Source organism: Salmo salar, chromosome 13, assembly GCF_965601325.2.
Source record: "Salmo salar chromosome 13, fSalSal1, whole genome shotgun sequence".
NCBI lineage: Eukaryota > Metazoa > Chordata > Actinopteri > Salmoniformes > Salmonidae > Salmo > Salmo salar.
The window spans coordinates 88,517,228-88,541,442 of NC_138303.1; the positions used below are offsets into that span (position 1 = coordinate 88,517,228).

General features: G+C 42.0%; 1 protein-coding gene across 4 annotated transcripts in view; it reads left to right on the plus strand.

Moving 5' to 3' along the window:
* The window catches only part of LOC106567777 (uncharacterized), a 65,015-nt gene extending 42,529 nt beyond the window's left edge, over positions 1–22,486 (plus strand). Inside the window, exons 3-8 of one of the 4 annotated variants that reach the window (XM_014137502.3) lie at positions 12,545–12,580; positions 15,997–16,182; positions 16,286–16,308; positions 16,392–16,443; positions 16,704–16,834; positions 17,393–22,486. In XM_014137502.3, coding sequence (XP_013992977.2) covers positions 12,545–12,580; positions 15,997–16,182; positions 16,286–16,308; positions 16,392–16,443; positions 16,704–16,834; positions 17,393–17,653 — 689 coding nt within the window. In that variant the 3' untranslated portion in view covers positions 17,654–22,486. The remainder of the gene's footprint in view (positions 1–12,544; positions 12,581–15,996; positions 16,183–16,285; positions 16,309–16,391; positions 16,444–16,703; positions 16,835–17,392) is intronic. The other 3 variants (XM_014137503.3, XM_014137504.3, XM_014137505.3) reach the window with 3 other exon arrangements.
* Positions 22,487–24,215: the final 1,729 nt, after the last annotated feature.

Consider the following 24,215-nt stretch of genomic DNA (forward strand, 5'->3'; position numbering starts at 1 on the left):
TTTTTTCTTATCTCTGAGACAAAATATGCATATCAGAGATGCACAAAAACTACACTGAACAAAAATATAAATGCGACATGTAAAGTGTTGGTCCCATGTTTCATGAGCTGAAATAAAAAATCCCAGAAATGTTCCATATGCACCAAAAGCTTATTTCTCTCAAATTGTGTGCACAAATTTGTTTACATTCCTGTTAGTGAATATTTCTCCTTTGCCAAGATAATCCATCCACTTGACAGGTGTGGCATATCAAGAAGCTGATTAAACAGCATGATCATTACACAGGTGCACTTTGTGCTGGGGACAATAACAGGCCACTTTAAAATGTGCAGTTTTGTCACACAACACAATGCCACGGATGTCTCAAGTTTTGAGGGAGCATGCAATTGGCATAATGACTGCAGGAATGTCCACCAGAGCTGTTTCCAGATAATTTAATGTTAATTTCTTACCATAAGCTGCCTCCAATGTTGTTTTAGAGAATTTGGCAGTACGTCCAACCGGCCTCACAACTGCAGATCACGTGTAACCACACCAGCCTAGGACCTCCACATCCGGCTTCTTCACCTGTGGAATCATATATCTTTGACATTGTTGCATGTTGCGATTAGATAACATTAAAAATGGGTGACTCTTTCCTTTAATGCTGAGGATCTCCCCTGATGGTCACTGATGAGGTGTCAGTCACCAAGAACATTTAGGGAATAGGATATTAGGAGTTAGAAAGTAGTATGTTAGATTGGTGCCAGGAAAGGTTTCCACTGGTGATAAAGATACACACAAGCACAAAGGTGCTGCATGCCATATGAAGTGTGCGAGAGCACAGAGTATTGCAAGAGAGGTGTTGGCATAGCCCAGAAATGACAGGGTTTTTGGCTGCCTCAGAAATGCCTGCCTGGCCTTGAACTACACGCATTCCCAAGATCAGCATTGAAGAGTGACTCCCCTACAAACATCCAAAGAAAAAGCCTTGGAAAGGGAACAGGTACCGTATGGAAGGAAAGGCCTCTCCAAAAAGCCCCCAAAAGAATGTGACAAGAATAGGCAATATGGAGGGCTACAGCAACTGCAAATGTATATTTTCACTGGACTGAAAATATACCAGACGGTTCGTGTATGATCACACTGCTCAGGCTTAGAACCAGACGAGACGCTTGTGCCGTGAACAAACCTTCTGTGACACCTTATCTGTTTTGATCTCTACCACCTTGGGTTTAGGAGACAAAGCAGGAGGAAGGGAGGGAACCTACTCCTTCTGTACTTCCTCCCTGGGGAGATTTAACAATGTATTGAGGGTGGCATTAATCTTTACAAGCACAAAATGATTGTGAGTTTTCATCTGTCAAAGAGTACGGGGTCAGTGTTGTAACCGGTAGAAGTGGGATCGCTGGGAGACATGCCCTGACACAGACGACTGCTGCTGTTGAAAGGAAGAGCTTTATGTTCACCTGTCATGAAGTTCCTCCTCCTTATCACCTACATCTGTCACTGAATGTATTCACAGAGATGTGTTCACACCGCAAAACCCATCTATCTTCGCTTCACAGTCGAATCTAATCCAGTTTAACAGAATTTTTATTCCAATGTATTTATTCATTCTTTCTGGAGTGTAGAGTTTGTGGTTGCATTGGAAATGGATTGTGAGAGTGAGTCATGAAAGCCTTGTCCTTGTATGCTCTGTGTGCCATAGTGTAAACTGGAACACTCAGCATGGGGACTATCAGAATGACATATGTATACATACATATGTGAGTCTTCAGAGTTTGTTAGCCCTACATATGCTTCGTACACCGGATATGCCTCTTCTCTGTCTCACTGCAAAATGGATTTGTCAGTTTTATAGGGGATATCTTTAAACACAGACAGGTACAGAGTTTCATGGATCTAAGGGGAAAGACTGCAGCCTTACTAAATCAGGGGCTTATTATGTCAAATAATTCTTTGTCTGTTTTGGTGCAGTCATAGTTCTACTGTTATATGGAAGAATGGTGCCAGACGGGATGGCTTCCGTTTTACAGGCTCTTTAACCAATTGTGGTATTTTGTGTGTTTTTTCACATTGTTTCTAATTTATTTTGTGCATAATGTTGACGCTACCGTCCGTCTCTTATGACCGAAAAGAGCTTCTGGATATCAGAACAGAGATTACTCACCTCGAACTGGACAAATATTTTTTCTTTAATGAGTCGGACACAAAGGATACAATGTTGCTCTCAGACAAGGCCCAAATCCTTGTCATTAGTATGAAGAAAATAATGAAATACAGGGGCGGAGATCAGGGTGCCTTGTGAGAATTTGTCAGTGAGTGGGTAACCCGCCTCTAGTATCCATTCTATTAGCCAACGTGCAATCACTGGATGAGCTCAGTTCAAGACTATCCTACCAACTGGACATTAAAAACTGTAGTATCTTATGTTTCACCGAGTCGTGGCTGAACGACGTCATGGATAATATACATTTGCTTGGTTTTCCGTGCATCGGCAGGACAGAACAGCTACGTCTGGTAAGACGAGGGGTGGGGGTGTGTGTCTGTTTGTCAATAACAGTTGGTGCGCTTTATTTAACTAGGCAAGTCAGTTAAGAACAAATTCTTATTTACAATGACGGTTTACCTTGGCCAAACCCTAACCTGGACGAAGCTGGGCCAATTGTGCGCCGCCCTATGGGACTCCCAATCACGGCCGGTTGTGATACAGCCTGGAATCGAACCAGGATCTCTAGTGACGCCTCTAGCATTGAGATGCAGTGGCTTAGACTGCTGCAACACTCAGGGACGCTATTAAGGTAGTCTCGAGGTATTGCTCGCCTGAGGTAGAGTACCTCATGATAAGCTGTAGACCACACTATCTCCCAAAAGAGTTTTCATCTATATTTTTCGTAGCCTTCTATTTACCACCACAAACCGACTCTGGCACTAAGACCGCACTCAACGAGCTGTATAAGGCCATAAGCAAACAAGAAAATGTTCATCCAGAAGTGGCACTCATAGTGGCCGGGCAAACTTAAATCTGTTTTACCTCATTTCTACCAGCATGTCACATGTGCAACCAAAGGAAAAATAAATCTAGACCACCTTTAATCCACACATAAAGACACGTACAAAGCTCTCTCTCGCCCTCTATTTGAAAAAGATTACCATAATTCTATCCTCCTGATTCCTGCTTACAAGTAAAAACTAAAGCAGGAAGCATCAGTGACTCTCTCAAGACGGAAGTTGTCAGATGACGCGGATGAAACGCTACAGGACTGTTTTGCTAGCACAGACGAGAATATGTTGCGGAATTCATCCAATGGCATTAAGGAGCATACCACCTCAGTCACCGGCTTCATCAATAAGTGCGTCGATGACTTCGTCCCCACAGTGACCGTATGTACATATCCCAAACAGAAGCCATGGATTACAGGCAACATCCGCACCGAGCTAAAGGCTAGACACTACTCCGGCTGCTTATAAGAAATCCCGCTATGCCCTCAGACGAACCATCAACCATGCAAAGTGTCTATACAGGACTAAGATTGAATCCTACTACACCGGCTCTGACGCTCATCGGATGTGGCAGGGCTTGCAAACCCAGCTGCGAGCTGCCCAGTGACACAGGCCTACCAGACAGGTTAAATGCCTTTATGCTCGCTTTGAGGCAAGCAACACTGAATCATGCATGATAGCACCAGCTGTTCCGGAAGACTGTGTGATCACGCTCTCCGTAGCTGATGTGAGCAAGACCTTTAAACATGTCAACATTCACAAGGCTGCGGGGCCAGATGGATTACCAGGACGTGTACTCAGAGCATGGTTGGACCAACTGGCAAGTGTCTTCACTGACATTTTCAACCTCTCCCTGACCGAGTCTGTAATACCTACATGCTTCAAGCAGACCACCACAGTCCCTGTGCCCAAGAAAGCGAATGTAACCTGCCTAAATGACTACCGCCCCATAGCCCTTACGTCGGTAGCAATGAAGTGCTTTGAAAGGCTGGTCATGGCTCAAATCAACACCATCTTCCCGGAAACCCTAGACCTACTCCAATTCGCATACCGCCCCAACAGATCCACAGATGATGCAATCTCAATTGCACTCCACACTGGCCTTTCCCACCTGGACAAAAGGAACACCTATGTGAGAATGCTGTTCATTGACCACAGCTCAGCATTCAACACCATAGTGCCCACAAAGCTCCACATTAAGCTAAGGACACTGGGACTAAACACCTCCCTCTGCAACTGGATCCTGGTCTTCCTGACGGGCTGCCCCCAGGTAGTAAGGCTAGGCAACAACACATCTGCCACGCTGATCCTGTGGGGGTGGCAGGTAGCCTAGTGGTTAGAGCGTTGGACTAGTAACCGAAAGGTTGCAAGATTGAATCCCCGAGCTGACAAAGTAAAAATCTGTCATTCTGCCCCTGAACAAGGCAGTTAACCCACGGTTCCTAGGCTGTCATTAAAACTAAGAATTTGTTCCTAATTGACTTGCCTAGTTAAATAAAGGTTCAATAAAATAAATAAAATATAGGTCTTGGATGGCAGGAAGCTTGACCCCAGTGATGTACTGGGCTGCATGCACTACCCTCTGTAGAGCATTACGGTCAGATGCTGAGCAATTGCCATACCAGGCAGTGATGCAACTGGTCAGGATGTTATGAGGATCTGGGGATCCATGCCAAATCTTTTCTCCTGAGTGGGAAAAGGCGTGCCCTCTTCACGACTTTCTTGGTGTGTTTGGACCATGATAGTTTGTTGGTGATGTGGACACCAAAGAACTTGAAACTCTCAACCCGCTCCACTACAGCCCAGTCGATGTGAATGGGGGCGTGTTCGGCCTTCCTTTTCATGTAGTCCACGATCATCTCCTCTGTCTTGCTCACGTTGTTGTCAGTCTCTGACCTCCCTATAGGCTGTCTCATCGTTGTCGGTGATCAGGCCTACCACCGTTGTGTCGTCAACAAACTTAATGATGGTGTTGGAGTCGTGCTTGATCAGGGAGAAAGGAGGAGGACTAAGCATGCACCCCTGAGGGGCCCCCATGTTGAGGATTTTTTTAACTTTGTTTACCTTTATTTAACTAGGCAAGCCAGTTAAGAACAAATTCTTATGTACAATGACGGCCTACCCCGGCCAAACCCGGGCGATGCTGGGCCAATTGTGCGCAGCCCTATGGGACTCCCAATCATGGCCGGATGTGATGCAGCCTGGAGTATACTAGGCGGTGTCAGATAAAGGCCCAAAAGTCATAGACTGTTGTCTCTGTTACCACACGGCAAGCAGTACCGGAGCACTAAGTCTAGGTCCAAAAGGCTCCTTAACAGCTTCTACTCCCAAGCCATAAGACTGCTGCACATACAATATATCATGTGAGGAGAACATATCGTACCTCACAAATCCACCAAGGTCAATTACAAAGACATAACTTTAAAAGTATTCAAGAAACTAAGGCAGTGTCATTTCAATACTGCTTGGTAATGGGCCGCAACTGATCCGGCCTCCTACTGTGAGACCTGTCCAAATTGCAACAATGAAGCTGCTGGCTAACTTCACTCTTTTTAAATCAAATTAGCCAAAGAGACGACAGATTGGCCAATTGGCTCATCTTCTTGTTACACCCCCACCCACCCATCCCCTCTCTGCTTGTGTTAGGTTCCCCTGGGCCACTCCTCTACTCAGACAGCATACCATGACAAGGCCTTTGGCAGGACTGGAAGCACCAGCTCACTGGATTATATAATGATGTTTTTCCCCTTCAAGTAGAGCAGGAGAGAGTAGAGCAAATTTTCAGATGTGACCATTGGCTTACTCATTGTCTAGAATAACAGCTGTTTGTTTTTATAATTCAATTTGATTTAAACATTTCTTGTCCATTACTTTTAAAGACCAAGCAGCCCCGGTCTAAAGGTCTTTCCAAATTAGCTAAAAAGACAGATGATGTTATCGAACAAGCTGAGTATGGTTGAATTAGCAAATGGATATGTGAGTTTAGCTCTACATTACAAGCTTATTCAATTAAGGCTGAGCTTTAATGCAAATAGCGACATTCTCAGGCCTAAGGAATGCATGTTAACAATTTCCCCCACCTGCTTCTTGGCAGGTCTGTCCTTTTATTTTGATTAAAAGAAAAAAGACCATGTATTAGAATCCCCTGCCATGAATCACAGTCTGAGCTCAGGGGTTAGAGCTGCACTGTGCAGGACCGATGCAGTATGAGGTTACACAAAGCAGATCCTATTCCATTTGGACAACTGGTTTGGGCTTCTTGACAGTCATATATTTTAGGTTTACCTTGTGCCTTTTTTATTCGATTTTTGGGGGGAATAGGCATGTTGCCATGTGGTAGTACATGTATGTAATTTCAGTTAGTACAGAAGAAACACAAAGCAGAAATATTTTCTCAAAGTTCTAGCCATTACAAGAGATGAAGAATCCTTGTTTTAAATCAGGTTATTTTGCAGAAGTGGCTTTGAACAGGAATGAACACTCCCAACCCAAAGTGTTTGACACACTGAGTGTTTTCACACATTGACTCCCTCTATGTTCTCCGTTTGATCGCCATAATATCTGGATTCTGTTCCCTCACTGCTAGATTTCAATTCACTAATGACAAAGTGATTGAATGACAGAGAGACTGGTATGTATCTATAATTGAATGTATTGCAATTTGTTTGTTTAACACATGCTAACAAACATCATAGCTAAGTATGCTTTCGGCAGTATGACTTGATGTCTGACATATGCCAGACTGTGCACAGTGCTATGTAGAACAGTGTTTGTCACGTGTATCCAAAATAACAGAGTTTACCCCAGTGCAAATGTTTTGTATTGATTCCAAATGGTAGACCGACCGAGGGACCATCTGTAATCTTTTGACTGTTAACAGTTAACACTAAAGTGTGGGATACAACAGAGTCCTCAGCTGTTGAGCCATGACTGGATGTGTTAATGATGGAAGTCTATCAGCTGGCCCTGGGAGAGGACTTAAAAGAGCCCTCTGCACTATCAAGCCAAAGGAGCTGGTACTGAAGCATTTGCCAAAATAATAATTTCTCTTTCATGTCAGATGCACTTTGCTTTCATAAATATGCAGTTTGCCTTTGCAAGCCATTTCACAGCAGATGTGTTTTTGTAGTACGTGTTGTGAAAATGTGTTTTCAATGTTGGTCCTCTTTGATTCTAATTTGTTCCATTCATTAAAGCATTGTACCACTTTTTTGTCACAATCTGTTTATAGATGGAATATGGGGGATTATTTTCAGAAATCAATTATCATGAGTGAACGGCCATTAGAGCTGTGTCACACTGGGGACAGCCTTGTTCTCTCTTGTTGTTGTTCTGTTCCCCTGCCTCTCCATAACACATTGACCAGTATTTATTAACCATATCCCCAACCATTACATTCCTGGTGCACCTCTGGAGGCTGTGCTGAGCCATATGCCTAAGTGGGGACAACTCTTGTAAAAACAGCTGAGTAATGAGAATTGTGTGTGTGTGTGTGTGTGTGTGTGTGTGTGTGTGTGTGTGTGTGTGTGTGTGTGTGTGTGTGTGTGTGTGTGTGTGTGTGTGTGTGTGTGTGTGTGTGTGTGTAATGGAGCTCATCTGGACCAGGACCTGTCCTTTTTACCAGGATGATGGGAGGAGGACTTGACCTTGCTAGTTGGAATGAGTGGTTATAGCATTGGGCCAGTAACCGAAAGGTCACTGGTTTGAATACAGTAGCCGACAAGGTGAAAACTCTGTTGATGTACCCTTGAGCAAGGCATTTAACCCTAATTTGCTTCAGGGGTGCTGTGCTACTATGGCTGATCCTGTAAAAATCTATCTGGTGTATGTGACAGTAATATATACTGCTCAAAAAAATAAAGGGAACACTTAAACAACACATCCTAGATCTGAATGAAAGAAATAATCTTATTAAATACTTTTTTCTTTACATAGTTGAATGTGCTGACAACAAAATCACACAAAAACAATCAATGGAAATCCAATTTATCAACCCATGGAGGTCTGGATTTGGAGTCACACTCAAAATTAAAGTGGAAAACCACACTACAGGCTGATCCAACTTTGATGTAATGTCCTTAAAACAAGTCAAAATGAGGCTCAGTAGTGTGTGTGGCCTCCGCGTGCCTGTATGACCTTCCTACAACGCCTGGGCATGCTCCTGATGAGGTGGCGGATGGTCTCCTGAGGGATCTCCTCCCAGACCTGGACTAAAGCATTCGCCAACTCCTGGACAGTCTGTGGTGCAACGTGGCGTTGGTGGATGGAGCGAGACATGATGTCCCAGATGTGCTCAATTGGATTCAGGTCTGGGGAACGGGCGGGCCAGTCCATAGCATCAATGCCTTCCTCTTGCAGGAACTGCTGACACACTCCAGCCACATGAGGTCTAGCATTGTCTTGCATTAGGAGGAACCCAGGGCCAACCGCACCAGCATATGGTCTCACAAGGGGTCTGAGGATCTCATCTCGGTACCTAATGGCAGTCAGGCTACCTCTGGCGAGCACATGGAGGGCTGTGCGGCCCCCCAAAGAAATGCCACCCCACACCATGACTGTTCCACCGCCAAACCGGTCATGCTGGAGGATGTTGCAGGCAGCAGAACGTTCTCCACGGTGTCTCCAGACTCTGTCACGTCTGTCATGTGCTCAGTGTGAACCTGCTTTCATCTGTGAAGAGCACAGGGCGCCAGTGGCGAATTTGCCAATCTTGGTGTTCTCTGGCAAATGCCAAACGTCCTGCACGGTGTTGGGCTGTATGCACAACCCCCACCTGTGGACGTCGGGCCCTCATACCACCCTCATGGAGTCTGTTTCTGACCGTTTGAGCAGACACATGCACATTTGTGGCCTGCTGGAGGTCATTTTGCAGGGCTCTGGCAGTGCTCCTCTTGCTCCTCCTTGCACAAAGGCGGAGGTAGCGGTCCTGCTACTGGGTTGTTGCTCTCCTACGGCCTCCTCCACGTCTCCTGATGTACTGGCCTGTCTCCTGGTAGCGCCTCCATGCTCTGGACACTACGCTGACAGACACAGCAAACCTTCTTGCCACAGCTCGCATTGATGTGCCATCCTGGATGAGCTGCACTACCTGAGCCACTTGTGTGGGTTGTAGACTCCGTCTCATGCTACCACTAGAGTGAAAGCACCGCCAGCATTCAAAAGTGACCAAAACATCAGCCAGGAAGCATAGGAACTGAGAAGTGGTCTGTGGTCTCCACCTGCAGAACCACTCCTTTATTGGGGGTGTCTTGCTTATTGCCTATAATTTCCACCTGTTGTCTATTCCATTTGCACAACAGCATGTGAAATTTATTGTCAATCAGTGTTGCTTCCTAAGTGGACAGATTGATTTCACAGAAGTGTGATTGATTTGAAGTTACATTGTGTTGTTTAAGTGTTCCCTTTATTTTTTTGAGCAGTATATATATAGATATATATATATATTTCTTTGTCATCATGTTCTTATTTTCACTTAACAAGAATATGCTTGTTGCTGGGGAAAATGTATGATGGGGAAATGACCACGGTTTCCCCATCAACATGTACCGCTCGTCTATTGTCAAGGCAGGCAGGGTGTGTCCAAGGCTGTGGACATGCTGGCATTTGGTGCCAACATTTTGTGACTGACAACCTGAACATAAAACATACTTATGGCTGCAGAGTAGAAGGGCTTAAGCATTACCGTAACTAGCTATCTACTGGTAACAAAGCTGTCCATGTTGACTGATACAGTATGGCCATGAGAGTAAGCAGAAACACTTGGGATGGAGGGGAGATTGTATTTAAATGTTTGTTATATCTGTACAAATCTCTTGTCAAACTGGATTTGTTCAAGGCACAATGCCATCATAACTATCTTAGACAAGTGTTTATTCGGTTAAGTCAGAAATGGAGACTTCAATGATTCTGTCTCACTCTCCAACCATTGCATGTTTCATCCAAACAGAGCAATGGAGTGTTAACTCATATATTATACACACATTACAATGTGTAAATACACAGAACTCCTCAGTGAAAAGATCAATAATTTTGTTCTTACTCACATATGAATATGGATGCTTTGGTAATTATATAAAAATACAGAGTACAAATAAGTCTTATTCTTTTCTAATCTTTTGAATCTTATATCTGATTGATGATTAATCAACATGGGGTTTGTTTTCCGTACTATCTGTATGCAGAGAGTTTGCTGAAGGCATTTTCATCTATTACAGATGAAAGATCTTAATTTGAGCCAGATTGCTACAGCATAAAAATAATCCTGCAGCAACAGGAAATGTGAAATATTATGTGTATTATAATGAATTGACATTTTTCTTAGGGGTTGATACATTTTGCGTTAAGGCAAATCAAGTATGACATTTTAAAGTGGAAATTACAAACTTAAGAAGCCTTCAGCAACAAAAGAGTGATCAAATTTAAGATTCTATATCTAGCTTTCAATTCCTCTATCCGGTAAAACAGTCTGTTCCTAGACGTCTGCCAATGAAAACAAAGTGAAAAGTGTTGTTATCACTTATCCAACCGATTAGTAAGTTGTTTAATGAGTAATGCTCCCTTTGGCTGTTTTCTGGCTATGACAGATTCCAAGATTCTCTGCTAGGGTTTTAGACAGATTAATTAGTGAGTGGGTGTTGTTGTAGGTGGACAGTTTCCTTTAATATGAGGAGCACTTCTATCTTGTTTATACAATATAGTTTCTGCATGTAAAGTCTTTCACATTTTAGCACAGTTGGGCCTGTGTGCACATTGACAAAAGGAAGGAAGATCCAGTGAATTGGAATGTTTTGGAGTCTGTTTCGTGTGCTCTCAGACTCATCTTTCCATCTTCAATGTAAAGTTATTCACCATTCAGATCCACAGTTAGCCATGCAATACATGTTTACTTTGCACATCAAAGAAACTATTTCACTCATTTGAAATGAAAGTCATCTGGAATAAATACAACATTTAAGCTAGCGTCTTAAGCAAATTGTTCTTCTTACTTTTGGTCTCTTATGTTTTGAGAAAAATATATATATTGCGTGAGAAGACAACCAGAAAACATTAAGAAACAATGGTAATTAAAACAGCAAAATTATGACATTTATTGAGAAAACAACTTCTAAGCCAATTCAAACAGACACACAACAGTGTATTTCACAGGTCTTACAGTGTGATTGACAGTCTTCTTACGTATTTTCACTTTTTTTGCTGTACAGATGTTGTTTATTGAGTTGAACAAGGATGTTAGGATATTATTTTCCAATTGTATAATTGTAGCACTTTGGATGGGTCCATTCATGCAATTCAACTCAAATAAATGACATGTGCTGTGCACTCATTACAGGGAATTTTACTTTCACTGTCCATCCCAGACTCTGATTCGGGTCCAGTAATATCCAAGTCTTGTTGTTTTTGGAGTCCTGACATTAATTACATTGTGCTCAGCAAGTCCCATGCTTGCAGTACCTGGCAGAAAGCTGTGGTTAAGGAAGTTGTTTTCAGGAAACCTTAACACACTTTATACAAAGAAACGGGTCCAAATAGACCACAGAGCACAGCAGTGGGCACAGCGCCACACCATCTCTCACTAATAACAAGTGTTTCAGCTCAGGGCCCTCATGGCTTTCATGGACACAGTGATTGGGATTTTTTAACATCTCTGAAATAAATATTTATGTAACTTTTGGAATGTGAGATTTCCCCAGTTTTGCTTTCTTAAAAGTTGTTCTTATGACTCATGTAACACACAGTGCTCTTAGCTTCTTTTCATTCCATGTCAACATTTGGGAGAGAAGCTTCTCAAGCAATGGTCAACTCAAACTCTCTGTTTGTGTTGTTTGACATAGCCAAAGCTACTGCAACATACAGCAGTATAAACAATGAAAACGACCTTCAGAGACATTTTCCTCAAATCAGTAAAATTCCTGAGTCTTTAAATGATAATTACTCCCAGACCACCTCCTGCTCTAGACATTTCACAAAGGGTTTGGCATTTCAGATGTTTCACTCTTAATGTGTTCCAGATTTTATATCACTTATTAAAGAGAAACATTTTCAAGTGGAAATTACAAACTTTTGTGCATTCACAAAATGTCCAAAATTAGAAAATCTGTTTATGTCTCGAGACATTATCTTGATACATCTACAAGGGTTAGGCATACTGTGTGTCCTCTCAAAACTAAGCCCTCTAATTTCATGAACAGACTATTTTAAAATCATATTTATCGAGTTTATTGAATTCAAGTCAATAGCACGCTGATTCTTTTCATAGCATTTGGGTTCAGCTTGTGTTAGCCACAAACATCCTCAAACTAACTCCAATCATTTACTCCACATGCTTCTACACTATTATATGACTCATGGGTTATCTGTAATTCTGCAATCCAGACTAGGGGAAAGATGAGATGGAAAACCGTAAATACATAGCTTTGAGAACTGATCAGAAGTGGCATACATCTTGTGCCAGGGGTGGAGTGTTTTAAGCTGTAATGTCCTGCATCTGCATCCCCCTATTCTTGTTTGACTCTCTCTATCTGTATGTTCTCTCTCTTTCACATGGATGGAATCACATCAGAATCACATGGAAACAAACGAAAAGAAAGGAAAAAAGGTACAGTAAAAGAAAAACATTCCTACATCTATCCTTAAAGGAAAGGTTCACCCATTTTGAATGTTATATTGCTTTTGTGTATCTCTGAGTGATGTTCTATCGATTCACTGGGTCAATTCATGTTTTCATGTGTATCTGAGTTATTGGCTTTCAAGCAGGCAGAAATCCGGCCAGTATGATGTAGCACTGTGATATAGTCGCTCTCAATACACTGGAAGTTAATAGGAATCTGACTTTTAGATCGCGAAAATGTTTATCATAAATGTCAGATTTCAATGCTGGCCGATGTCATTACTCGGGAGGATGTCTTCTCTCGAATGAGCCATTGATCATATTTTTGCAATATTCTTACCTCAAGAAATGTTGGATCTAGCACATTTTTCCTATTTCTCTGCCACTCCAGTCCAGGGTACATTGCATGGTGCCGTTGCCAGAGATATTAGAGAAAGGAGATAGGAATCCAAAGAATGAAGGAACATATAACGCCCCACCCAGCAGACTGTCGTTCAATAGCTTTCACGTTGTCATGCTGCGTCACGCGATTGCTAAGCTAATCGTCACGCAATCCCTTTTCAAAGTCAGTGTATATGTCTAGAAACGTTACTATTGTCCTCTAAAGTACGTACTATCACAATATCATAATGTTTCCGACACCGTCTCTTATGACCAAAAAGAGCTTCTGGATATCAGGACAGCGATTACTCACCTCGTACTGGACGAAGATTTTTTTCTTTAACGAGTCTGACGCGAAAGATTTACTTCAGACACCCGACAAGGCCCAAATCCCCGTCATTCGCATGAAGAAGAGACGGAGATATCTGGGATGTGGGTTGGGGTGCCTTGTAAGGATCTGAACAGCGAGTGAGTAATCCCCCTCTACCATCAGTCCTATTAGCCAACGTGCAATCATTGGACAACAAAATGGATGAGCTCTGATCAAGACTATCCTACCACCGGGACATTAAAAACTGTAATATCTTATGTTTCACTGAGTCGTGGCTGAACGACGACATGGATAACATACAGCTGGCTGGGTTTTTGGTCCATCAGCAAGATAGAACAGCTGCCTCCGGTAAGACAAGGGGTGGCGGTCTGTGTCTAAGAGGTAAATAACAGCTGGTGCACAAAATCTAATATTAAGGAAGTCTCGAGGTTTTGCTCACCTGAGGTATAGTATCTCATAATAAGCTGTAGACCACACTATTTACCAACAGAGTTTTCATCTATATTTTTCGTAGCTGTCTATTTACCATCACAAACCGATGCTGGCACTAAGACGGCACTCAACGAGCTGTATAAGGCCATAAGCAAACAAGAAATGCTCATCCAGAGGTGGCGCTCCTAGTGGGCGTGGACTTTAATGCAGGCAAACATAAATCCGTTTTACCTAATTTCTACCAGCATGTCAAATGTGCAACCAGAGGGGGAAAAAACTTTACACCACCTTTACACCACACACAGAGACACGTACAAAGCTCTCCCTCGCCCTCCATTTCGCAAATCTGACCATAAATCTATCCTCCTGATTCCTGCTTACAAGCAAAGACTAAAGCAGGAAGTACCAGTGACTCGCTCAATAAGGAAGTGGTCAGATGACGCAGATGCTAAGCTACAGGACTGTTTTGCTAGCACAGACTGGAATATGTTCCGGGATTCTTCCGATGGCATTGAGTCACTGGCTTCATCAATAAGTGCATCGAGGACGTCGTCCCCATAGTGACCGTACGTACATACCCCAACCAGCCATGGATTACAGGCAACATCCGCTATGAGCTAAAGGGTAGAGCTGCCGCTTTCAATGAGCAGGATGCTTATAAGAAATCCCACTATGCCCTCCGATGAACCATCAAACAGGCAAAGCGTCAGTACAGGACTAAGATTGAATCGTACTACACCGGCTCCAACACTCGTCGGATGTGGCAGGGCTTGCAAACTATTACGGACTACAAAGGGAAGCACAGCCGCGAGCTGCCCAGTGACACAAGCCTACCAGACGAGCTAAATTACTTCTATTCTCGCTTCGAGGCAAGCAACACTGAAGCATACATGAGAGCATCAGCTGTTCCGGACGACTGTGTGATCACGCTCTCCGTAGCTGATATGAGTAAGATGTTTAAACAGGCCAACATTCACAAGGCTGCAGGGCCAAAAGGATTACCAGGATCTGTACTCCCAGCATGCACTGACCAACTGGCAATGTCTTCACTGACATTTTCAACCTCTCCCTGACCGAGTCTGTAATACCAACATGTTTCAAGCAGACCACCATGGTCCCTGTGCCCAAGAACACCAAGCTAAACTGCCTAAATGACTACCGACCCGTAGCACTCACATCTGTTGCCATGAAGTGCTTTGAAATGCTGGCCATGGCTCACATCAATACCATTATCCCAGAAACCCTACACCCACTCCAATTTTCATACCACCCCAACAGATCCACAGATGATGCAATCTCTGTTGCACTCTACACTGCCCTTTCCCACCTCCACAAAAGGAACACCTACGGGAGAATGCTATTCATTGATTACAGCTCAGCGTTCAACACCAAAGCTCATCACTAAGCTAAGGACCCTGGGACTAAACACCTCCCTTTACAACTTGATCCTGGACTTCCTGACGGGCAGTCCCCAGGTGGTAAGGGTAGGTAACAACACATCTGCCACGCTGATCCTCAACATGGGGGCCCTTCAGGGGTGTGTGCTCAGACCCCTCCTGTACTTCTTGTTCACCCATCACTGCATGATCAAGCACGACTCCAACACCATAATTAAGTTTGCCGACGACACAACAGTGGTAGGACTGATCACCGACAACAATGAGACAGCATATAGGGAGGAGGTCAAAACCTGGCAGTATGGTGCCAGGATAACAATCTCTCCTTCAGCATGATCAAGACAAATGAGATGATTGTGGACTACAGAAAAAGAGGACCGAGCACGCCCCCATTCTCATCGACGGGGCTGTAGTGGAGCAGGTTGAGAGCTTCAATTTCCTTGGTGTCCATATCACCAACAAACTATCATGGTCCAAACACACCAGATACTGACTGTTACTTTTGATTTTGACCCCCCCCCCCCCCCCTTTGTTCAGGGACACATTATTCCATTTTTGTTAGTCACGTCTGTGGAACTTGTTCAGTTTATGTCTCAGTTATTGAATCTTGTTATGTTCATACAAATATTTACACATGTTAAGTTTGATGAAAATAAACGCAGTTGTAAGTGAGAGGACGTTTCTTTTTTTGCTGAATTTATTAGTGTTATTTAACACTGGTAATTAAAGGAATGAGTGGTTTTGGGTGGATCTTTCCTTTAAGTGAACGCTTCCATTGCTACAGGTGATGGTGCAGTGCTGTTGAGGTTATTTGTCTTTTCTTTCATGTCATAGTACCCACTAATTCAGATTTTACTTTTTAGGTAAGAAGGGCCCTCCGGGTGCACCTGGCCCCCTAGGCCCTCCAGGGCCACAGGGGCCACCTGGTATTCCTGGCATTCCAGGCATCCCTGGGAACAACGCCATGGGCCCCTCAGGACCACCCGGACCTCCAGGCCCTGCTGGACCCCCAGGGCCACAGGGACCCCCTGGTCTTCAAGGACCCTCAGGTACCTCCTCACTTTCATTCCATTTGGCCCAAATCCTGATTTATTTGTGTTGTTCAACCTTTCATTAAAAAAACTGACACAGTAATTGTTCTCTACTCTACAGGGGGCAGAGTTAGAGATAGCCAGGTGTGTTACTCTTTCAATTTGTAATATATTTTTTTATGTATGTCCACTTTTCCACAAATGAATTATTTATTGTTGTGTTACAGCCTGCTGTGGTACATCTCCAAGGCCAAGAAACAACAATACAGGTCAAGGAAGGTAAGAGTTAAATTTTAGATCCTCTCGTCCTCACATCACTGAATTACTCAAATAAAGGCAAATTTACAGTCAGAAATAATTTTCAAGAAGTCTATTATTTGTTATTAGTTCCTCTAAGAATAGATCGGAATAAGTTAAGACATTAATTCACTGGAGGAGACATACACATACACATTGTATTTACTGCAGTTTATTTTTTGCCTGTCTATAATTGTATGGCAATGACGGATGTTGAGTGACTGCCCTTTTCTCACGCTGAGATCTTTCAGAAGGCGTACTGAGAAACTGGAAAATGATATCCATGCATCACAAGGTGTTCAAGATGCACTCGAGATCTGGGGAGCTGGAGGTGTTGGTAGATGGCACCTACTTCATCTATAGTCAGGTAGAAGTGAGTACGGTCTTAGGCCTAACTCTTCCTATCGCCTGCATGTCACTCATCCTTTCTCTCTGCAGTCCCATTGAATTATATCTCAAAGGTTAGTAAGGTCGAAAAATCTAAATTGGCTGTGGTAAGGCCGACTATACTAGGCATAATCGCTAATGAATCCTTAGCATTGAGTCTAAACTTTATTATTGTCAGAAATCCAAATTAGATTTCCCCATGAAATTACTTGTATTAAATAGCAATTATCAGGAATACTATAGGCTACATTTCTCAGAACACACATGGTTGATTTTGACTGTGCTTTTGGCTGCAGAGGGAAATGTCTGGATGAGTGAAGTGAATGTATTGCATGCCCTTCAAACTGAGCCACATTGTACAAAGTGAATCATATGCTGTGGTAATTTTTGCCCAGTTTGCCTGCTATATCTCATGATTGGAAATAAATTCAGTTAAATAAGTAGTCTAGTAGTTTATTATCTGTATTCTCATATTTGTGTTATTTCCTCAGAATTTAAAATAATATTTCTGGCATGTTTGTCCACACATAACTTTTCCTACCAGGTTTACTACCTCAACTTCACTGACATTGCTAGCTATGAGGTGATGGTGGACAAGACGCCGTTCCTGCGCTGTACACGGAGCATCGAGACTGGACAGCGCAAGTTCAACACCTGCTACACGGCTGGGGTGTGTCTGCTGCGTGCCCGGCAGAAGATCTCCATCAAGATGGTGTACGAGGACACCTCCATCAGCATGACCAACCACACCACCTTCTTGGGGAGCATCCGCCTCGGGGATGCCCCCCCGGCCAGCCACTCTTGAAGAGGCAGGCCTACCAACCTGTCTGTCAAGCCACGACCCACCCTTCTACCAGCATATCCACCTATGGCCTGCGGAGGCTCCTCCCACTCTACTCTTCCTCTACAACCATCACCACCACCTATCACATATCGACCAATAAGGAGATGAGGATGCCCACCTACTCCAGAGATGACATCATGTATAGTACTAAAGTATCCGCCCTCAGCCTGGGCCAGGCCCACCCCTTCAGGCTACTACTGAGCTGATAAGCCCCACCCTCCCTTATAATAGTGGGATGACCAGGTGTAATGATATTAACCGCTGCCTGTTATCTCTTAATGGAAGATTCCTTCCACAGAGCGATGATAACTATGACCTTCGGAGGTGATGATGGACAAATATGCACCCAACGTGTCTTAGCATTAAGAAAGGGAGGAGTTGTTTGAAGAAAAAAATACATTAGACTTTACTTTTAGAATTGTGCATTTATAGATAATAACTTGGTTTCCCTGGTCATGACATGCTTGAGAAACCAAGGTTGACAGGAGTCAGTCATGTCTCCACTGAAAGAACTGTCTGTTAGTTAGACAACATAGGTACATACTGTAAAAGTTTTTGAAAACAATATAGAAATACAATGTGTGGCAGTGGTCTGATGAAATTAACATTTATAGCTGAAACAGAAACATTTCTCTGTTAGAATGTGCACTGGTTAAAGCAAATTATTGATCTGTAGGCAAATCCCTCTCCACTCTCGCAAGTCCACTCTCTGTCTCCCTCTGTCTCTCTCTCCCTCTCTCCCCTCTCTCTTTCCCTCCCTCTCCCTCTCTCTCTCTTTCTCTCTCTCTCTCTCTCTCTCTCTCTCTCTCTCTCCTTCTCTCCCTCTCTCTCTCTCTCTCTCTCTCTCTCTCTCTCTCTCTCACCCCCTCTCAGTCTCTCTCTCCCCCCTTCTCTCTCTCTCTCTCTCTCTCTCTCTCTCTCCATCTTTCCCTCTCTCCCTCTCTCTCTCCCTCTCTCTCTCCCTCCATATCTCTCCCTCTCTCCCCCTCTCTCTCCCTCTCCCCCTCTCTCCCCCTCTCTCTCCATCTTTCCCTCTCTCCCTCTCTCTCTCACTCTCTCTCTCCCTCCTTATCTCTCCCTCTCTCTCCCCCTCTCTCCCTCTCCCTCTCTCTCTCCCCCTCTCCCTCTCTCTCTCTCTCTCTTTCTCTCTCTCTCTCTCTCTCTCTCTCTCTCTCTCTCCTTCTCTCCCTCTCTCTCTCTCTCTCTCTCTCTCTCTCTCTCTCTCTCACCCCCTCTCAGTCTCTCTCTCCCCCCTTCTCTCTCTCTCTCTCTCTCTCTCTCTCTCTCCATCTTTCCCTCTCTCCCTCTCTCTCTCCCTCTCTCTCTCCCTCCATATCTCTCCCTCTCTCCCCCTCTCTCTCCCTCTCCCCCTCTCTCCCCCTCTCTCTCCATCTTTCCCTCTCTCCCTCTCTCTCTCACTCTCTCTCTCCCTCCTTATCTCTCCCTCTCTCTCCCCCTCTCTCCCTCTCCCTCTCTCTCTCCCCCTCTCCCTCTCTCTCTCTTGAATAATAAGGTCAGTATGAATGTTTCTTTTTTATTTGAAATTAAATTGTTTGTCAAATATGGAATCACTTGGAATAATACTGTAGATTAAATGTTTTATTTTTCCAAATTACTAATAGCATGACCTGAAATGCTATTCATCATTTACTATGTTGACCGGTCATGATCACAATACTTTTCTGGATGGGGTTATATTTCCTTTCTTTATTTAGTTCTGCTTTGGTTTGTTTGAAATAACTAATTCACTTGTCATTCCCTTTGAGCTGAACCAGTCATGTCCTGTTTCTGGAAGGCCATTTGTGTTTCAGTTTTTCTCAGAAGAATTCTGTCTTTCCATATACATAGGCAGCTTGAAGCTTTTGTAAATATCACACACAGTCAAAATATTTTTCAGCATATAACTCCTTGTCATGTTCATGTTTATATGTGAGTGAACACATTAGTCTTTAAGGAATAATTTAAGGGCACAGAGTATCTGTCAACATGCAGTTTCTGGATGTTTATGAAACTGCTCTGCACTGTGCATGTACTGTTATTATTACACGGTTTGGTCAATCACCATGCAGTCAACCTTCTGGAAAATTGGTGACAAAAGCAGAATCTGGTCCAGTTGTTTTGAAAAAGTTTCAAAACAGTTACGGAAGGAACAATAGATGAAGAGTTTCATTCCAAAACACTATATATACATTTTCAGAAATGTTGGTAAATTAGTTTTTATTGTTTAGATAACTTATGAAAGAGATTGTTGTGTTTTCACCATCTAATCATGGCATGGGGTTGTTCGATGACAGACATGTATTTGTATAAAATCTATCACTTGATGGTTTCATTTCAGAGAGACAAATAATCATGTTTTGTTGCAAAACGCTATATATCCGCCTCACTCTCAGAGAAATACAGTACTTGTCAAAAGTTTGGACACACCTACTCATTCAAGGGTTTTTCTTTATTTTTACTATTTTCTACATTGTAGAATAATAGTGAAGACATCAAAACTATGAAATAACACATATGGAATCACGAAGTAAATCAAAAAGTGTTAAACAAATCAAAATAGATTTTAGATTTTTCAAAGTAGCCACCCTTCCACACATGCGGAGATCATCCGTTCAACTACTCTGTGTCTCACAAAGACGACGTTTGGAACCAAAAATCTCAAATTTGGACTCATCAGACCAAAGGACAGATTTCCACTGGTCTAATGTCCATTGCTCGTGTTTCTCGGCCCAAGCAAGTCTATTCTTCTTCATGTTGGTGTCCCTTAGTAGTGGTTTCTTTGCAGCAATTCGACCATGAAGGCCTGATTCATCATAGCGCTTGATGGTTTTTGCGACTGCACTTGAAGAAACTTTAAACGTTTTTGAAAATGTCCGGATTGACTGACCTTCATGTCTTAAAGTAATGATGGACAGTCATTTCTCTTTGCTTATTTGAGCTGTTCTTGCCATAATATGAACTTGGTATTTTACCAAATCTTCTGTATACCACCCCTACCTTGTCACAACACAACTGATTGGCTCAAACGCATTAAGAAGGAAAGAAATTCCACAAATTAACTTTTAACAAGGCACCTAACTTGTACTGCATTCCAGGTGACTACCTCATGAAGTTGGTTGAGAGAATGCCAAGATTGTTTAAAGCTGTCATCAAGGCAAAGGGTGGCTACTTTGAAGAATCTCAAATATAAAATCTATTTTGATTTGTTTAACACTTTTTGATTTACTTCGTGATTCCATGTGTTATTTCATAGTTTTGATGTCTTCACTATTATTCTACAATGTAGAAAATGGTCAAATAAAGAAAAACCCTTGAATGAGTAGGTGTGTCCAAACTTTTGACTGGTACTGTAAGTAGTATTGCTAGGTTTTACACAGTCAAATGTGACAAATAACTACATTTATAATAAAGAACTGTACACATTATATATTTGTGACATCCATATTTAAATGTAAAAATATTTTTTTTAAATGAACCAATACAGGAATAGAGAGCAATAGTAATGGCGTCTTTTTGTAGGCACTAACTCCACGATGGTTCATTGGACAATGAATTGAGTTTTTGTAGGGTTTTTGGATTAACACTGAAAATAAGGTCTGTAGTAAACACAGGCTTAGGATATCTTATACGTTTTGTTCTATGGGATCATCTTCATCAGCTAATGTCACTTTTTGTGAATTTTGAAGCATTTTTGTCATTTAAAAAAAGCACATAAAGGCCTCATAATTCATAAAGGTCATGTGACTGACATTATCTCATAGAACAAAACGTATAATATCTCCTAAGCCTGTGTTAACCTCAGACCTTATTTTCAGTGTTCATCCCAAAACATTATTCTTTCCCCATTCATTTTCCCCATAGGAATGGCTGACTGAACCAGATGCAACTCATTTCCAGTTTTTAGGACTACACGCTGGCAAGCTTTATATGAGATCTGTATGTAAAATATGAATATTTGACATTTTAGTCATTAGCGGATGCTATTATCCTGAGCAATTCACAGTTAGTGCATTCATCTTAAGATAGCTAGGTGAGACAACCACATATCACAGTCAAATGTACAAGATATGAACATTCTATTTTGGCCAAACAATGTATATATAGCATTTTGCAAAAAACAACATTTTTATCTAAAATCTATTCATAAAAAACCTGAGAACAGGTATATTTTACACACACATGAAGGTACCCATAAGAAATCACTTCTGATGAAAAAGTACAAATGTGAAAAATTGGTGGATATAGCGTTTTGGAACCGAAACTCTTCATATATAAAACCATTTACCAAAGGAAGTTCAAACATATTACTTTTCAGTTATTATGGTAATTCTACATTATCCAGTAGCCTAATTTCCACAATAAGAGTTGGTATCAAACATTACAACTTGCAGTTTACAAACATGCCCAAAAAGGACAGTGAGCCATGGTGTGGTAGTATTACGTATTATTAGTATTTTGGTTCAATTCAGTGCTTAGAATGGTTCATTCTCCAATTCATGCTTTGCGATTAAATTCAATGCCTTTGTCAAGTTGAGTCAAGATAGAATTGGCCCGAACTCTGGTAGCTATATGTCCTTTAATTCAAACATTGTTTAGTTGAAGTGTACATTGTGGTTTGTGTTGGAATATGCATTATTTGGATTGTTTGTAGGTAAATAGGGTATATTTGTTTCCCTGCTTTGTTGAATATAATGTACATTTGTATACTCTGTGGTGATTGTAAATATGTATAGAAAATATAATTCTGTTTTTGTAAATTGAATTGATTTATAATATTAAATTGTATTAAATTCACACTTGTTATATGATATATTTTTTAACAATGCATATGGCAGCCAAAAGTTCCATTAAAACCATAGTCTTCTACAGTATTGACATACTGAGGTATATATTGCCTCTTTTGAAAATAAAGCAAATATACTGTATGCAGCTTGCTGCAAGCTTCTGTTTGCAGGTTTGATGCAGGCTAAAATGCTATTTGCTTTCCACCCATGGGGGCCATGGACATACTAAGAGTGACTGTGTAAGCGTAACCTCAATCAACCAACTTTACCCACCATACAGGTATTCACCTTCATAAATGTAGTTATGAAAATAAGACAATATGATTGGCCTACCATTACATAAAGTACAATATCAATGTCCATCATTACAAGTCCTCTGGGTACACGTATACCTAAAAAGGGGTTCTAACTAGGTAGAATACAGCTTCGACCTGAAGTTAGGATATTTAACATGGCAGGTTAGGAGAATTAGGTCAGGGATAGGAAAGCGGTTAAGGTTAGCTAAAATGCTAAACCCTAAAAAGGGCCCAGCTAGCAACAAGCTGTATGTAAAGGCCTGGTTACACCTTCCATTAACATGTGGTTTTTGTCACCTGTCAAGATGATACAATCAGTATCTGATTGAGACAGTAGATGTGGATTCCATGGCATCATCCTTCTCCACCAGTACAAGAAAATCAAACCTATCTTGTCTTTCCACAGAGCTAGACTGGGCTGGGGCCTCCGTTTACTTGTCTGCAGATCAAGGACAGTGAAGGAACTGTTCACATGGTTGAATTAAGCAGTAAAGGAAGAACAATGTGTAGAAGTACAGCATTTCAGTGTCGGCCTAATGTTTGAAAATAAAAAGTCTAGCGACAGCTATGGATCCACATTGTGTTGATGTGCAGTGCCCCCTTTTGGTAAGAAATCATATTTAGAACATTTTAGCAACAGAGAGGACTCATAACTGAAGTTTAATCAATATATTAGTGGCGTAGGAGCATTTATTTGAGTTCCATCTCTAGACTATGAGAGAATATTTGGTAAAAATGCAATAATGATTAATACTCACTATTAACTTTGGAGCTGTGATATGGGAGAACCAATATATAAGATTAATTTACATTTTTGGGGTCAATTCAGGTAATTTTGAAAGAAATGTAATGAAATTAAAATCAATGCATGTTTGCTGTTATCAGTTGTAAAGATGAATAGCCATTAAGACCTATGCAATCCTATTTCATCACTCACAAGACGCAATACCCTTTCAGCAAAGACTTCAAACGTCTGCCTCTCCAGCACCCAATACACACTATTTGTCATTTTGTGTGTGTATACTTCCATTCCTTTGGTGAAATGTTTAACTGTAGAAGCCATGAATAAGCATTATCAGAGGAAGAAAAGGAAAAACAGAAAGGGCCAACCTTTGCATGCCAGCTCACACCCAAAAATGCACCTTTCATAAACATGAATGATTTCTCACTTCTCAAGCCTAACACCCAATCTAAAGCTGGATATCCAACAAAAGGAAGGATTTGCTTTGGGGTAGAATGGTTTTCACAGCAGAGAGAATGTTCCGGGGGGATGGGGAGTGGCTGTGGCAAATAAACTCCACTTCATTTCAGAATTACAGAGGCTAGGTGAGAGCAAGACAAGATTAAACTAAAAGTAGCTCACAGGCCCCACTGGAGAGAAAATGCATTTCATTTTTGTCAAGCTATAATACAAGTTTTGACAATGAATATTTTGTTTTCGTA